The 16,866-nt window shown below is 35.8% G+C and overlaps 1 protein-coding gene across 1 annotated transcript in view; it reads left to right on the top strand.

Moving 5' to 3' along the window:
- NEXN (nexilin (F actin binding protein)) overlaps window positions 1–11,664 on the top strand; it is a 15,382-nt gene extending 3,718 nt beyond the window's left edge. The window contains exons 5-10 of the mRNA XM_010144146.1: window positions 660–827; window positions 3,116–3,301; window positions 7,302–7,499; window positions 8,827–9,048; window positions 10,132–10,317; window positions 10,748–11,664. Coding sequence (XP_010142448.1) covers window positions 660–827; window positions 3,116–3,301; window positions 7,302–7,499; window positions 8,827–9,048; window positions 10,132–10,317; window positions 10,748–11,119 — 1,332 coding nt within the window. The 3' untranslated portion in view covers window positions 11,120–11,664. The remainder of the gene's footprint in view (window positions 1–659; window positions 828–3,115; window positions 3,302–7,301; window positions 7,500–8,826; window positions 9,049–10,131; window positions 10,318–10,747) is intronic.
- The last annotated feature ends 5,202 nt before the right edge of the window (window positions 11,665–16,866 follow it).

Genomic DNA, 16,866 nt, shown 5'->3' with positions numbered 1-16,866 from the left:
TGCTAGTTCTGTAAAGCAAAAAAAAAAATCGATCAAAAAGTATTAGGTTTAAGTTATTTGACAATATCCCTGATAATCACGGTATTTTGGGGGGGGGGATCCCCCAGCAAACTGCGTACAACATATTTTGGCAAGTTGTGAAAATAGCTTTGAAGCAGCAACATCCTTCAAAAAAATTACTTTGCCTTGACAAATTACAGATTGCTTTCTAGAACTACTAGCTTATTCCAACCGCAGTTTATCCTTTACAGAGTAAATGTAAGACTGGAAGTGGAGTGTGGCTACAATTGCTGTGTATCCAAATTTCACCTGTTCTTCTCCAAACCATTAATATTTATAAGTAACAGTTAATGAAAACATGTAAAAAAATTAAGGGTTTTGCCAGCAGTTACGGTTAAAGTATAATTCAGTCTTGATGCTCTTCAGGTAGTACAAGAAAACCAGTGACTGCCGCAGGCAGGTGGGTGTATTCTTGTGGTTAACGGGCAATACGAGTAATTCTTTTGGAGGCGCTGATGCACACAGGTGAAAACTGCCGTTTCATAAAGGAATGACTCTACCTAGAAGTCAAGCTTTATGAAAATATAATAAATATATTTTTGGACAGGAAGATGAAAATATTATCTTTTCATTAAAATGTATTATATCTTTTTGGACAGGAAGGGGATGATTCACTCCTAGTTACAGTAGTGCCTGTAAAACCCACCAAAACACCCAGGAAAATGAAGATAAACTCTGAGAACGCGGGAAAGGAGAGAGCAGAACAGGATGAAGGAACAAAGCTGAAATATGAAGAACAAAACCAATTTCTTAAGGAGGAGAAATGTGCCTTTGAAGAAGCTCGACAGCGAACGGTAAATGTCTGTTTTGTTCCTGTTGTTACAGAACATTCACACGGGATATGCTTTTACAATCGTCCCTCTATCTGATTCTCATTTTTTCATATTCCTTAACTATATTTCAAGCTGCTAAGAGTCTCAGAATTAATTTTTGAAAGATGTGTTTTTGACCTTAGCTCTCACTCAGTAACCACACTGGCATAACGCTTTAGACATTGTTTTAGTAAACCCAGGAAATTTATGCATTTTAAATTTGCCAGCAGTCGTATCGAGTTTTATATCTACACTCTGCAGCACCTTAAGCTGTAAGTCCTGAAGAAGATGATCTATTTATTTTGTTCTTAAATAGCGCTTCAGATGTTTCAGTAACCAGTTTTTGATGAAAACATTCTGTAGTAACAGAATGCTATTTCTTATTCCCATATTTATTTGTAAATATGATAAATACATCAATTACAACTTTCCTTTTACAAAGAGAGGGGAAAAGACAGGTCAGCTCTCTTGCATGTATTCACATAAAGAGCAATATACTAGAAATTACTAGATTAAGCCCCAAATGTAGAAATGTAGCTCGTAATTCCTACTTTATACTACTTGCAACACTGTCTCCATATGTGTTCTTATTTTAGATCAACTATAAACAGACCTCTCTATATTTTGTCCTTTGATCATACACTTTGTATTAACATAAGATGTACCAGATGGTTTAGTTCTGTATTATTTCCTCTGTATTTACCATACTCTATTTACAAAAGAATTTAAGTTCTGTATTTAAATATCTTCATGTATGTTAATTCACATTTGAAAAAAAAAAAAGATAAACAAGATTTTAATCTTCCATTAAATCTTTGAAAATATTATTTCTAGGTATTTGCTAACTTTACGAGTATACTCTTCATTTATATAATTATGAATGAATATTCTTGGACAAACAGCTCAAGATTACTATATTAATATATTTCAAAAATATTTAAGAAATTTATATTCTCCACAAAACAATCAAAACAAACAAACAACACAGAACCTCCAGAAAGCTGATACCCAAATTGTAACTTACTCCTTCGCCCCCACCCTCCAGTAAACCACTTAAATCAACCTTCCACACCAGTCACCTTGACATTACGTCACTTTTTTTGTTTTATTTGGGGTTGGGCAGGGGGTACTAGTGAAGGAGAAGAGGGGGAAAAAAATAAAGGAGAAAGAACTTCATGGAGTCACTAGCCGCTCTAACCAAAGTTTTGTTCACACCTCTCACCCTTATGTATATGCATTTATTAACCAAGTAATTTAAAGTAATTTACAAATTCTCTGCTTCAAAAGAAATTTTCTAACATGAAGTTTTATCTGATATCAGCGGCTGTCAAAATTTGAAGTAAAAAGTTTCCTTTAAGGAAGAGTTCAGCAGTTAATTTCCTTCAATTCTTGCTTTTTTTCCCCTGTGAATTCCAAATAAAAGATTTCTGTAATTCCCTTAGCTGCATAACCCACATACCAGTCCCAGGGCTGCTTGCCCTGGGACACAGAAATCTGGATTGTCAGTACTCTGACAGTTCCCAGTCCATTCCCTCCATTAGCAAATAAAGTACTCTGAGACTTCTGAAGATGGTTTGCTCTTCTGTTCTTGATTGCAGTTTGCAAACCACAGGCTTCTCTTAGCAGATAAGTGTTCACTGGAGACAAGCACTAGTGAAAAGATCAGAGTATCTCAATTGCCTTTCTTCAGTGATGATTAAATGTCTAAAAAAGAAAAGAAACAAAAATCTCAGTCTAGAGTAATGGCAAAATGTTAATTGTTTTAGTTTTGCTATAAAACTCTACAGCATTTTTTTAACTGGCAAGTGCATTAGTGAAAACGATTTATATGTGAACAAAAAGACTTGATGGTATAAAGGTCTATGAAAGTGATGCAAAGAAAGTGAATAGGGAGAGATCTACAATAAAATTACCCCACTCTGAGACCATAAAATATGGACTTAATTGTTCAGCCTTTTCCTGATAACACATCGTTCTTTGAATTACAAACTCAACAGATTTTTTTTAAATAATGAAAAATACATAAGGGATGCTAAAATACGTGTCTTTTCTCCCTCTCCTGAATAAAACCAAGATTAAAATGTTTCTTGCCGGAACCAAACTCGCGATGTAACTTTTCCTCTAGGAGACAAAAACATTTATAAAAGATGGGAATGAAATTATTGGAGTATTTATTTACTATAAAGAATATCGCTATGTTTGAATAAGTCCCTTCTATTTTTTCCTGTCTCTCATCTCTGAAGATAAATGAAGGTGTAGATGAAGAATCTGAAAATTCTGTTAAAGAATTCCGTCCTGGCAAACTCAGACTCAGTTTTGAGGAGATAGAAAGACAGAGGAGAGAAGAGGAAAAGAGGAAAGCAGAAGAAGACGCACGACGACGCATAGAAGAGGAGAAGAGAGCATTTGCTGAAGCAAGGAAGAACATGGTATGGCATTTTTGTTTAGTATATAGTTTAATTTCTACCTAAGTCTCAAATAACTGGAAAGCAGCACTGGAAAAAAAGCTTTGAAACCAGTTAGGAACACATGCTTCAACTCCTTCTTTAATTAGTTCACCTCACTACTTACTAGAAGGCAGTGGGGTAAACGAATTCGAACAATCAATCATCACAGAACAATCCCTCCTCGCAGCCAGCCTAGGAAGGATTTTGTCAAAACCAGGTACTGTGTCCAGTGGGTATTGTTATGCTAAATGCAACAAAATGTTTTCATCAGGAGGTTACGTTGGGTTTTTTGGGGGGAAGAGCAATTCCTTTTACTTCGCCAGGTTTATCTCCCTACCATTACAGGGTGTCCACCACTCAGCTCTTTTTAGCTAAAACATTATTAATGGCATACTATAAAAATGTTACTTGCAGTGATAAATATTACAGTAATCTGTGGCCCTTTAGGAAGGAAAAATTACGAAGGCTGAACTCGGCTAATTGATGTTTTTATTGTATTTCATTGCTTGTTCAGAAAAAGAGAAGTATCTTGTGGCATTCACCATTAGAACCATTTGTAACGTGGAATCTCTTTAGACAAATACAGCTAGTTCTGTGATATGGCCTCTAAAATTTGGGTTAGGATTTTACTGAAGACAGATTTTACAGGGACCTAGGACTGACATACCGACATAAGCAGTAGCGCTGACACAAAGCGGAGAAAGATGCCTGATTTCAGAGAGTGACATTATTTGTAAAAAATAAGCATGGGGATTTTAACCGTATTCTTCCTGCTTCTTCCAATAGCTTCAAGTTTCAGCAGGCTTTTGGGTATAAGCCCATCACTTATTGGTGGATGTCAGGAAATACAGTATTAAATGACACAAATACCAACTAAAACTGAGTACTCTTTGTTTCAAAAGGAGGGGCAAGACATGCCATACACAACTGTGGAATAACTCACTCATCTGGCAGCGTCTTCCTACGTTCTCCTTTAAGGGTTTACTGGGAAAGACTAACTTGCACACCCAATAAAATCGACTACATCTTTCAACGCAGTGTTTATGAGGCAGATTAAAAGACTTTGTATGACTACTAATATTGCTAGCAATTCTCCCTCTGCCCAAAAATCGAGCCAAAGACAAGACCTATACGCTGAAAGACTACCTAGAGAAACTACCAGGTAAATTTACATTTGATACTGTACTGGTAAGCAATTACGGAAAATAGTGTCTGTCCATATCTCCAAAGAAAGAAAATAGAAGCTAAAGCCACTAGGAGAAAAAAAAAAAAAAAGACTGCTGCTGAACTTCTGCTGTTACAGTTTTTATGAAAACCCAGCAGGGAACTGAAGGAAAACACACACAGTGTTGTGCTGTCTTCTGTTTTTTCCTGCTGTGTTGAGAATCTTTTTTCTGCCTCAGTGTATCAAGAACCTAAGCTCAAGTGTCCAGGCAAGAAAAATCAGGGTTTAATCCATTAGAAGCCGCAGAGCCTATGACAGCATGGTAACCACAGACAGTGAAGACATGCAGTAATTAAAAAAATTAACTGAAAATGAATTTTCAGCATATACGTTAGCATCCTGAATATGAACATCACATTTTGTATTACTTATAATGGAAAATACAAGCCTGTGCTCTCCGTATTTTCCACAGGTACACAATGTAGCAGCAACGAAGATGTGCTTCTAAATATTTTCAGACTGTATTTGTCAGCTCCTTCAGTAGTAGTAAAACCTCACATTCAGTTGTATTTAAGTGTCTAAATTAAGTAGTTATTTTAGACCCTTTTCCATGTTTACGAATTTTAGTTTAGTTTTGAAAGGATATACACGCACAGAGGCAGTAATACTGTTGCTGGAAAACATGAGCACCACCTCCTTTTGGAAGGATCTCCCTATTTCACATTTCTTTGTGCTACATTTACACCTCCATGCTTCCACCATCAATATGATCACTTTCAGACTGAAGCAGTCACCTTTCATCCCTGTCAGTCTCTTTCCATTAGAGTCTGCACAAAAAACCTGTCTTAGCACAAATAAAAAGTTCTACTTTCTGTCAGTCACTTTGCCCACTGAAAAATGATTGACTGTTACAGGACTGCTTTTCACTACCATCTGTTCCGGTTTTGTAGAAAGAAGTATGGTCTCACTTTACAAAACACAGCTAAAATATTTACTGAACTAACCACAAGGGTTTTTGTACATCCCATGATTCAGCTGATTTTTTTTTTCCTGTGTTTTTTAACCAGGAGTAAGTTGGCTTACTGTCTTTTCAGAACTTAGTGATTCAGAAATGCAGAGCAGACAGCTGCTGGTGTTTGCTCCTGTGCACAGCTGCTGAAAGTTTACACATACATGTGCTGGGAATTTTGGACTAATGCTTCTCCTAATCACTTAGGTTCTCTGTCTTCTTGAAGTGATGAGCTTATGAACTAATTTATCACAGTCAAGAGACTTTTGCATTTCTTCGCTAATTTAGCTGTGGTTAGCCTCCAAAAGCTATGTTGGAAACTAAAGGAAATTAACAGGTGACAGCTTTGTTTTTTAACTCCACTTCTCCATAACACAATTTCAACAAATATGTTCATACTGTGCAAAACAAATGAATAATGGAAGGAATGGTGGGGCTGAAGCCCAACTGTAAGCGTACTCCTAGGGAAAAGCTGGAGGCCATCTATAGTGAATAGCAGTATTTGAGTGGGATTGGGTGAAAAAAATACAGCAAGAGCTGTGACAAAAATAACATGGGCAAAGCAGGTCAAGACAGTGGTGTGAACTAAGATGGGGCAAACAGGAGTGAAAGGTGTAAGCTATAATGGCAGCAAGTAGCAATAAAGAGAAAAGGGAGTACCAAAGAACTATAAAAAAGGTTTGGTTTTTTTTTCTTTATAAAGGTAGTTGAAACTCTTTTTCAAATGACAGTTTTGCCCCTTCAATTCTATCTAGCATTTCACTGATCATTAGCATTGGGAATACCTACAATTTAAGTGTCTTCAGTGTCTGCCACAAGGCTCTGCCAACATGCGCTGATTAAATACCATCAAAAGCCACATCACCACACAATTCTAGGTGATCAGGATCCAACCTCATCTATCTACAGAACCTCCCTCTTGAGACAATCTCTCTTGAGTTTACATAGTTACATATATTTATATAGCTTTTATCAAGAAGGTATTTTAAAAATCTTCCTGCGTGCCTTGGACTGGCACGTACCTGGCCATTTTTGTAGCACACAGCTTCGTATTTTACTAATGCTTTGCCTCAACAAATTCAGTCTGATAAAATACTTGTTCTTACATTTCCTCCCTTTGGAGTAATGAGAGGTGCCTTTGCTAGGTTCTACCATCTTATGAATTAGTCTACAAAATTAGCAAACTGCTCATGAATGACCACCAAAGACCAGTCCTGCAGTGAAGCCTGAGAAAAGGACAGGGAAAGGAGTAAACCCTTGCTCTTGGGTTGGATAAACCAATGAACTGGCAACGTAACAGTATAATTAATTTGTGCAAAACAAGAGTGTCTTGTAGAAGAAAGTCACCCTTACTGGGAATACCGATATTGCTTAAGAACAGGAATGCAGTTCAGTTTGCTCAGAGAAAGCTTACAGATACACGTACTTCAGTGTTTAGAGCAATGACGTTTACACACGAGCACTTTGTCTAATGCTAGGCTGTGAAGGAAACAGGAGTGAATTGTTTCAGGTCCTAAAGCTGCATTTAGAGGACAACCTCCCCAGCATCTTGTGAAATAAACTTGCGTTTTAATAAACTTCATTATAGGAGTTTAACGCTGTATTATTACAATGCTAAAGTGAAACAGAAACACCCCCTCAAACACGCGCCCTCTTAAAACGTTAAAGGAAGACCCACACGGTCACACTGCACCTTGCTGTACTGTGGCAGATGGGGCAAAACACCTGGTTATTTTTATGTGCTAGAAGTGTCTGAGCAATGCTGTGATTTCATCACAGGTGTCATTAATGCTCTGAATTTCTGGCAGGTGCTGGATGATGAATCACCAGAAATGTTTAAAACATTTTCTCAAGAATCTCTCATACCTGGTAAACTGGAAATTAATTTTGAAGAGCTGCTGAGACAAAAAATGGAAGAAGAAAAGAGACGCACAGAAGAAGAGCGTAGGCAAAAGTTGGAAATGGAAAAGCAGGAATTTCAACAGTTGAGACAAGAAATGGGAGAGGTTTGTATATCGAAGTTTTATCTGAATAAATACTGAAATAGATAATTTAGTTAATTACTAACATCTTAAAGTTGAAGACTGTGACTGAAAATTCCTTTAAAAGGAATTTTAAGTAACACAGTATTATGTGAAAAGAATGGAAAATAGAAAAACATTTTTAGAACATAAGATTGTATATAGTGAGATACACGCTTTCATCACTTATCTACCAGGGAAATGATTTTATCCCTTGCCACTCTCAGTAAAAACACAATTTCAAATGTGTTACTTTACAGTCACTTCTGAAAATTCTACATTATTACTGAAACGATTATGCACTACTTACAATATCAGGAGCACAGAAACATCTAGTTCCCAAATGAAAATACAAAAATAAAAGTAGAGGAGAGCAAAATTCTTCCTTTTCCTCAAGGGAATGCTGCGTTAAGTAATTAGGAAAGAATTACAGTGGCCTCAACTTATTTCTGATGAGTGTTATCAAGGGTTTGAAGACTGTCACAGCTGATTTTAAAGATCATGCACAAAATTTGTTTTGCCTACTAAATGCCTCAAACATCACATTAATGAACTTTACACTTAAATTTGATTTGCTTACAGGTGGCATTTCCTTATTTCCTTTTGAATGTTGGAGGACTACATTTTTCTGTTAATTTTTGTTAAGTGAAGCTGGAGTGAGTAATAAAGGCTCTAGCCTGCAAACTTTTCAAGTAAATTTTGTGTTACAACCTGGGGAAGCAGGGAGAGACAGGGACATCCAACTAAAATGCATACACCTCCTTACTGTCAGTCGGGGTAATAAAAGGAGGGAGTAAAATACCAACAATTACAGCTTCAGACATGGTTTGACTACACGATCCAGAACTGCCATTTCTTTTTCAGCCCTGACATCCTAAAATCTCACTGGCTTTTTACTGAATTATAAAATTAATATTTTTCTGTATAACGACATAGCTGTATTTTAGAAAACTATTTCACATTGTATTGCAAGTAAGTTGGAGAGGTAAATTACAGACCCAGGATAGCTTTTTTGATTGCTAAGCGTTCGGTGTTCTGAGTCCGGAAAGGGTGATTTCTGGACAGCAATCCTTGAACAAAAGCGTACATTCAAGCAAGATACTTTAAGAACTGTATCTCATTTAGATGTGATACAAACGCAGTAACCCTGGGAACAGTGAGGGAAAAAAGAAATTACAGGGAAAAGGTCTCTGTGCTGATTTCAAATAACTAAAAGAACTGTTCAAGTGTAACAAGTTACATTTATCTGTGAGAACAGGTAGTAAAAATAACAGGCATTTTCCATCTTACACATTCTGTAATTTCTGAATAGCTGGAAGAAGAGTCTGAAACTTTTGAGCTAAGCAAAGAGTACGAAGAATTAATAAAGCTAAAAAGAAGTGGCTCTATTCAGGCAAAGAACTTAAAAAGCAAGTTTGAAAAAATAGGACAATTGTCTCAAGAAGAAATACAGAAGAAGATTGAAGAAGAGCGAGCTAAGAGAAGAGCAATGGATGAAGAGATACGAGAAAGGGAAGCTGAAAAATTTCAAGAGGTAAGTTGCATTCTACGTGAATGATACACTTAACTAGCATACTAACAATCCAGGAGGGGAGAATGCCGCTGCTTTCACCAAAAAGTTTGCTATATTTCCAAGATTATTTTCTCCCTTCTTTCCTGTTCCCTCATTTGGATACACGAGGAATTCTCACCTCAGCATCCCTAAAGGAAATATCACCAAATTATTATCAGTTATCTGGTCAAGAAGAGGTAATTTTTTCTTCTCAAAGTTCTCAATTCATCATCTTAACAAATGAAAACCTGCCAGCCTGAGGGTTTGAAACATTCATATTTGAAAATTCATCTATTAAATCATCACAAATTGCTTCTCCTTCTGAACTCTTAATTCATACTCCACTGTATGAATTAAGAAAAACAAAAACCCAAACAACATTTGAAGATCAAGTCTTTTATCATCCTTACTCATTTCTCAGGGCAGAGCAGAGGATGCCTACTCATCTATACTTCAGACTGGAACCTCTCACATTTTTCAGAGGGGAAAAACAAGAAACGAAGCTATCAGTCTAACTCATAAATGAACACTATGCTCTGTGAGGCAAAACACTAGTGAGTTTTCATGGCACGTGGCAGAGCAGGAAAGTTTTAACAGTAGTATGCCCAATCTGAGCCTCATCCTAAGGTTCTTATCCACAGTTGTCAGTCACTTCAGTATCAGCTCAAAGCCTATCTTTTATTTTTGAGCTTTTAATTTAATGACTGACGCTGTAATTAGGTTTCTGTAATGTCAATGTGTGTTAGGTGTTGAAGCAACCAAAACATCATGGCATGGAAGTCAAATCACTAAGGACTTAGTATTGCCACAAGAGAGTATTTCAACTTCTATATGGAAATAAAACTTTAGGAGTACTTTTCTACCCAACTGTTTTGAAATTACTTTTGCAAGCATTTTACCCTATCCCTGGGATAAACTATTACAAGTCTTGATCTTGAACCCAACATTAAACAGACCTCTGAGGAAAACAGGAGTCTGGGTGGCTTTACTCAGTAGTTTTATTATCAGACACATTTAAAAGGTAATAAATGAGTTGAGTCCTATTTTCAATTCTTTTCCCTCAAGGATGATGACGTAGATGTGAGACCAGCCAAGAAGTCTGAGGCTCCATTTACTCATAAAGTAAACATGAAGGCCCGCTTTGAGCAAATGGCAAGAGCCAGGCAAGAAGAGGAGCAGCGAAGAATTGAAGAACAGAAATTACTACGCATGCAGTTTGAACAAAAAGAAATTGATGCGGCATTACAGAAGGTATAAATTACAAAGTACCTTTTCTTCAGTCCTAAGCATCATTTAGCTTAGCTTCTGATTACCACTGATTGCAACACTGCCAGAGGTGTAAGGGGAACATTGTACTTGTTTTAGCTACTGTGAATTGCTGCAATAATGTACAAATGCTTTTGGTGTTTTCACATACTCTTGAAGAGTATGAGATACTGAAAGGAATATTCATCGTATCCTTTCAATGGCCTGAAAATGGAATCTGCCTTCATGCCTGTATTTTACCCCAAGATTCCAGCCTCATTAAAATCCATTTTGCTGACTGTGATCTAACGGGGATAGGTGAGGCATTTCCCCTTTTCAGTAACATGGTAACTTTTACTGTAATCAAATACCTATCACTAGCAGTCGTAGTGCTATTGCCACTTCAAACGTTCTAAATCAACTTATTTTAAAACAGAAAAGGGAAGAGGAAGAAGAGGAGGAGGGAAGCATTATTAATGGTTCTACTTGTGAAGATGAAGAGGATCAAGCTCGATCTGGAGCTCCTTGGTTCAAGAAGTCACTGAAAAATACATCAGTCGTTGATGGCGAACCAGTGAGATTTACAGTTAAAATTACCGGAGAACCAAAGCCTGAAGTTACATGGTGGTTCGAGGGGGAAATGTTGCAGGACTCTGAGGACTATCAGTATATTGAAAGAGGAGAAACCTACTGCCTTTACTTGCCAGAAACCTTCCCAGAAGATGAAGGGGAATATATGTGTAAAGCAGTCAACAACAGAGGCACAGCTGCTAGCACCTGTATTCTCACCATTGAAAGTAAGAGTTAGCATTTTTATTCACTTAATTCTCAAATATTCTTCCTGCATCTTTCCTATTATGAAAATTAATTATCGGTTTCTCTTAACCCTTTTATCTTCTAGCTGATGACTACTAATGCTCTACTTTAGCTGGAATCTTTCTTCCCCTCAAACTTTCTTACTGCATCATCTCTTTCTCTGACGGGGCCAACTAAAGAAAGCAAGGATATGCATAGATTTGTCATTCCTGCATCAGATAACAACCACCTTCAAATTGTAAGAGTGTCCAGGTTCCTTTTTCAATATTAAAGTTACTATTAAAGGCTACAAAGAAGGAATCAATATATGAAAGATCAAGTAAAGGAAAAGGGTGAATTAATAATAGTGCTCCACTTATGAAGACCAACTGTTGTGTAGTAGTATAACGCTAAATACACAATCTGGAAACTTTTGTAGTAGTGTAAATCTATTGGTATATTTTGCATGAACACTGAATATTTAAGCTCTTTTACTTTATCCCATTGAACTGGCAAAAGGAAATACTTATTGATTTTCAAAAACCGCAGTGTACTATTTTTAAAGAATAAAAGATTACGTACTGCTCACTTCCGTTGTTCTAATTTCAGAGCCTTAGTTCTTTTGTTTTAAAATGGGCTTGCATTTAAACTCTTACCAACCTACGCAGTTGATAATCCGAAAGGAAACATGACCTCATAACACTTGTCTGTAGTAGTCTTTGTAGTACCAACATTATTTGTAAAACTTCTAATTCTTCATTGCTTATTTGATACAAGAAGAGTTGGTAACAAAATATGAGCCTATCACAGCTAAATTGGTAGGAAACAAGCTTTAAGAAAAATATTTTCAGAAAGCGGCTAAATTAATCTTTGCTCTTTCTTAATGCAGTACATTTACTGTTGTATCTCTAAACACTGTCTTCTTAAGGCTACTGTACTATTTTTCTTTAAGACCTCATCCACACTAACAACATTGAGCTAATACCACAGGAATTTTCAGCTTATGCTTCTGTAGGAGTAATTTTACAAACAACAATCGCATTTAAGTTAAACAAAAAGGGCATAAGCTTTAACATAAAGACAAGGTAAGCTGCAGCACATCACATTTATGCAGTCATTTTAAAAAGAAATCTTCCTGTGTTTGAATCTGCTGACTGCTCTTTATACAGTTACTGCAAGTCACAACTTTTGCCTCAATAAAATAGTTAGAAATTCAGAAACACCTTGAAAAAATGGTAATCAGCTGCATGGTATTTTAAATGGGTATTTATCCTTATAGTCATATCAATGTATTTGACTTCATGTGGGTGATGTTCATTCACAGACGTACCAGTTGCCACATTATCTTTCCTCCGAAGTTGTTATTTCAAACTAATGAAGGCAGAGATAATAACATAAAAATAAAGACAAAAACATTGCTATTATTATCCATCAGTTTACATTTATTGAGAAAAACCATACAAAAAACATTATACAGTTAACGTGTACCCATATTACATACAATGTCAATGCAAGCTCAAAACCACATTTTTGTAAAGCATTCAATTTACCTCAAGTCCAAGCTGCATCTCCCTAAGACACTGTTCCCATCACAGTTGCCTTTTAAAGCCAATCTTCTTTTTACACACGGGTAGTTTCTGCAGAGAACACTTTTCTCAGGACGAAAAGGCATTTCACATGCACATAAGAGAAATATTTGTGCATACATAAGAGCTTATAAGCTATTACTAGGGAAGAGGGAATCCTGTCAACTATATGCTTTCTGAAAAGCCCAGTCCTCCCTTCCTCCCCCCACTTTCAGGAAAAAAGAGCTTTTAGCATGCAATGAAAACCTTAAAAAATAACACTGGAAGAGAATAGGGGAGAAGCAGTTTCTATCATCCAATAGATACCACTAGCAAAAAGATGAAATATTTCAAGACTGGGTGTGCAAGTGAATACTGATCCTGACTGCCTCGACAAGTTAAATAGATGACTCATGATCATGCTAGGCTGAAGATTATCCACCTGACATTTTATTTCACGTCCTTTTAAAGTATAGGCTGCAGAAAGTGATACAAAAATGCTTTTCCTACTTTGAATATTATGCTTCCTTTTAAAACTTTCTGTACTCTTCACATTCTATTTAATTTGTGGGACTCAAGGTGGGGTGGGGGGGAGCAGGAAACATTTGAAGACAAGTTCATTACATTTCTAAGTAAGCCCAGTTAATCCTTCTGCATCAGGATAGCTCAAATAATCTATTTTCTGTTCTCCTACGAACTAAGAGTTTGGAGACAGTTGAAAAAATAAACACTGCGCTTAGCACAAAATAGCATGCCTGAAAGCCCAGCAGTGAGAGAGCTGGAAGTCAGCACATCTCAAATGCTACCCACAAGAACATCTCATCTTCCGCACACTAGCAACATTACAATAAACCGGCTTTTTCTTATCTCCTCCCAATAGCTAAATGAACAACTGAAAGGCTGTTAAGATATTTTAGCAACAACAGTTGAAGAAAAATGTATCATGTAAAAGGAAGTGAAAAAATGACTCACCCCAACACTAAATTCACAGTATCAAAATCCAAATGGTACACACCTAACCTTTTTGCACGTCAAAAATGAAGTTACATATTAAACTACAGATGAAATAGTAAGTGGCTTGAGAAACTGAAGCACAAACTATTAATTTAGTTCAAAAATTCAATGTATCTAAGTTTGGCTGTTTAGAAGAATATAAATTAAAATAGATGGTTTATATAATTAAAATCACAGTTTAAAAAACAATTATGGAACAGTTATAATCAAACAAATAATACTTTAAAGAATGAAAAGTGATTGAAACGAAAATTATACCCTACACCATTACGTATGGGATACATTTCAAATCTGTTATGCTTTTGCCAATTTTACCTTCTACATGGAGCCCTTCTATGGTCCATGCTCATCGGCTCACCAATGGCATACACTCAAAGGATTCCTCTTTACTGGTAGTAACTATCTCAGGACCTGATTCTATGAGCTATGATTTGGTGCTTGCAGCATCTTCAGCACTGTGTGTGAAAATGAAGGCAGTATTTTTGAATATTTATCTTTGATGTACAAGTAAGCAGGACTTTTGCAAGAGGAGCAGCACATTTCAGAAACAGAGTAATCAACAAAAAACAAGTAGATGCTGCTTTACCTAAAGCTAAAAAAAAAAAAACCAAAACAGAACAAAAAACCAGAAACAAAAACCTGTACCAGACCATCTGTAAGACATACAATGTAAACTATCAAAGTATACAGCAATTCAGTTAAAGTATCAAGAAACAAGATACACTGACTGCTATATAGATAAAATATTACTTGCTGCGTTGTTAACATTTAATTGGTTCACATGCTTTTTCAGTTAAAACATACTAATCTCTGCAACTCCAGAAACTGTTTTCCTACCACGTCAAGTATGAATAAGCAAACTAAGTTATCTAAAAATTCCACTAACACACTAGTAACTGTAAGACAAGTTATCAGGTTCAGTGATAACAACAAGTCATATTATTTATATTTAGGTCTTGCAGGTTTGAGAAGGAATAGTGCCCTATAATAAAAGACATTTGTGAAGGCTGTTGACGTTTCTAACCAAAGTAATTCCTGCATATTTCAAAGGTTTTGATTCTTTAATCGCAACAATCAGCTATTTGAGGAAAAATAACAAAAATTATTCTGATCAAGTTTAATTACTGCAATCTACTAATATTTTCTAAAAATAATAATTAAAAAAATTACATATTTACCTAGAAATATAAACAGTTGTTTAAAAACTTAAAATACTTTCCACTGAAATGGAACCGTGAGTTACAATGCATTTGGGGAAGCAGCAGATTGCTTTTCAATACACAACCACAAAAATCTCACAGGGACAACATTAAATGTACTGAAATATATTAATTTATATACTTCCTTAGGTTGTGCTTACCTGTTGCTTTTTTGCAGCAGAACCTAAGGTGGAAGGTCTGGGAAGGCACTGTGAAGTATAAATAATTGCACTGTTTGCAATTAATAAAGATTTTATACTTTAAATGAATCAAAATCAACAGCCTCCATTTTGTGAATGATAAAGAATCCAGTGAATTTAATTTTGCTCAGTTTAGTACATGATAAATGCACCATTCTATAAGGTTATCTACAAAATACCATGCAAAATATCTGAACTTTTAAACTTCATACCCTACACTAAAGATAGCAAATACTGTTCTAACCTTTTATAAGCTACCAGAGTATTTCCTAATTTTAAAAGGGACAAAAATAATTCCTTCTATTTCTACAGCACAATACATACATTGCTAATTACCTGAATAAACTACTTCAATTTTCAAGCCTTAACTTTTACTTCTCTGTGCAGCCACCCTAAAAAAATTTATTCTCAAAGCAACAATATGGTGTTCCAAAAGATAAAGCAAGTAACAGTTATATTTAAAACATACCTACATCACTACATCTGCAAACTATCTGAAGACAAAGACAACTTCTGTCTAACAAGTGGTTCCAAAGACTTCAATGTTACGATATGCAAACTTTAAAAATACTAAATGATACAGCTGTCTCAGGAGTACTAAAAAAAAAACTATTACTCAGATAAACAGAAACATGATTTTCTTTAGCTATTGCTAAACGATTCAGGAATACTTACCCACAAAGCTCTTATTAAGTGTATGTATATATATATGCAAACCTATGTTTCTGAATCAAGAAGCAATTATGATTTCCTAAGATATAAGCACTGTATTCCAACATAATAGTCACACAAGTATGGCATTTTCATTATGTGGAACATTGACAAAAAGATACTGTTGCAGTTCATCAATTTGTCATTCTGATGTACTTACAGTGCAATGCTCCTTGAAGGAACAATCAAGGATGATACACAGCACAGTCCTCCTCACCCCTATAGAGCTAGTTCTATACTGGCTGGATCAAACCTGCACTTCAACAGACAATGGCAAGACAGACTGTATTGCATGTAGTCTAATATATGCAAAGAGCCAATAAATATTCAAAGAGCAAACATAGGATTTCAAGAGAATCATATTTTTAGTGTGAGCATCAGAGCAATAAGTTTCAAGTGTGTATATATATATATATAAAATAATAGATTGATTCAAATACTTGAGTATTGACAAAAACAGAAGTTATCTGCTCTGCAGGAATTTCTCAACCACTCCCCACCACTCAAACAAAACAGCGTTTTAAGGACAGATGCAATTTTTGTAACTACTACACATACCACATTGACTTTTCTACACTGAATTCTGAAGTGGACTACTTTAAACTGAAGGCTTAAGCACATTACACTCAAAATAAGTTTTATAACTAGTCTGAAATCCCACAAAATAGTTATGCAGTTTTTGAAGTATTAAATTAAGAACAAAAGTTATCTCTTATAGCAGCTGCACACATCTGAAACAGTGGTCATGTATAAAAGGAAATGTCACTGTTAATGCAATGGAAGTATGCCAAAAGATCACCTTCTTAAACACATGCAGTTTTAATCAAATAGAAAGAAAATTAAGGTATCAGGATTACTGGTGCTAGGCAGCAAAATACTATGAATGAAAGAGATCCTCCATCTACAACTATTCTGCAAGAGGGGAAAAACATACTAACGACAAGTTTTTAAACTCAACAAGGTTTCATGGGGGAAAAAACAAAATCTCATTTGTGTACAGGTACCTTGATTCAGCGTTGTAACTCAATCCTCTAACTCTTTATATACCCACATATCCAACTTACCGACACA

Source organism: Buceros rhinoceros, unplaced genomic scaffold, assembly GCF_000710305.1.
Source record: "Buceros rhinoceros silvestris isolate BGI_N320 unplaced genomic scaffold, ASM71030v1 scaffold18969, whole genome shotgun sequence".
Lineage (NCBI taxonomy): Eukaryota > Metazoa > Chordata > Aves > Bucerotiformes > Bucerotidae > Buceros > Buceros rhinoceros.
The sequence above is the reverse complement of the archived record's forward strand: the minus strand, read 5'-3'. Positions and strand labels throughout refer to the sequence as shown.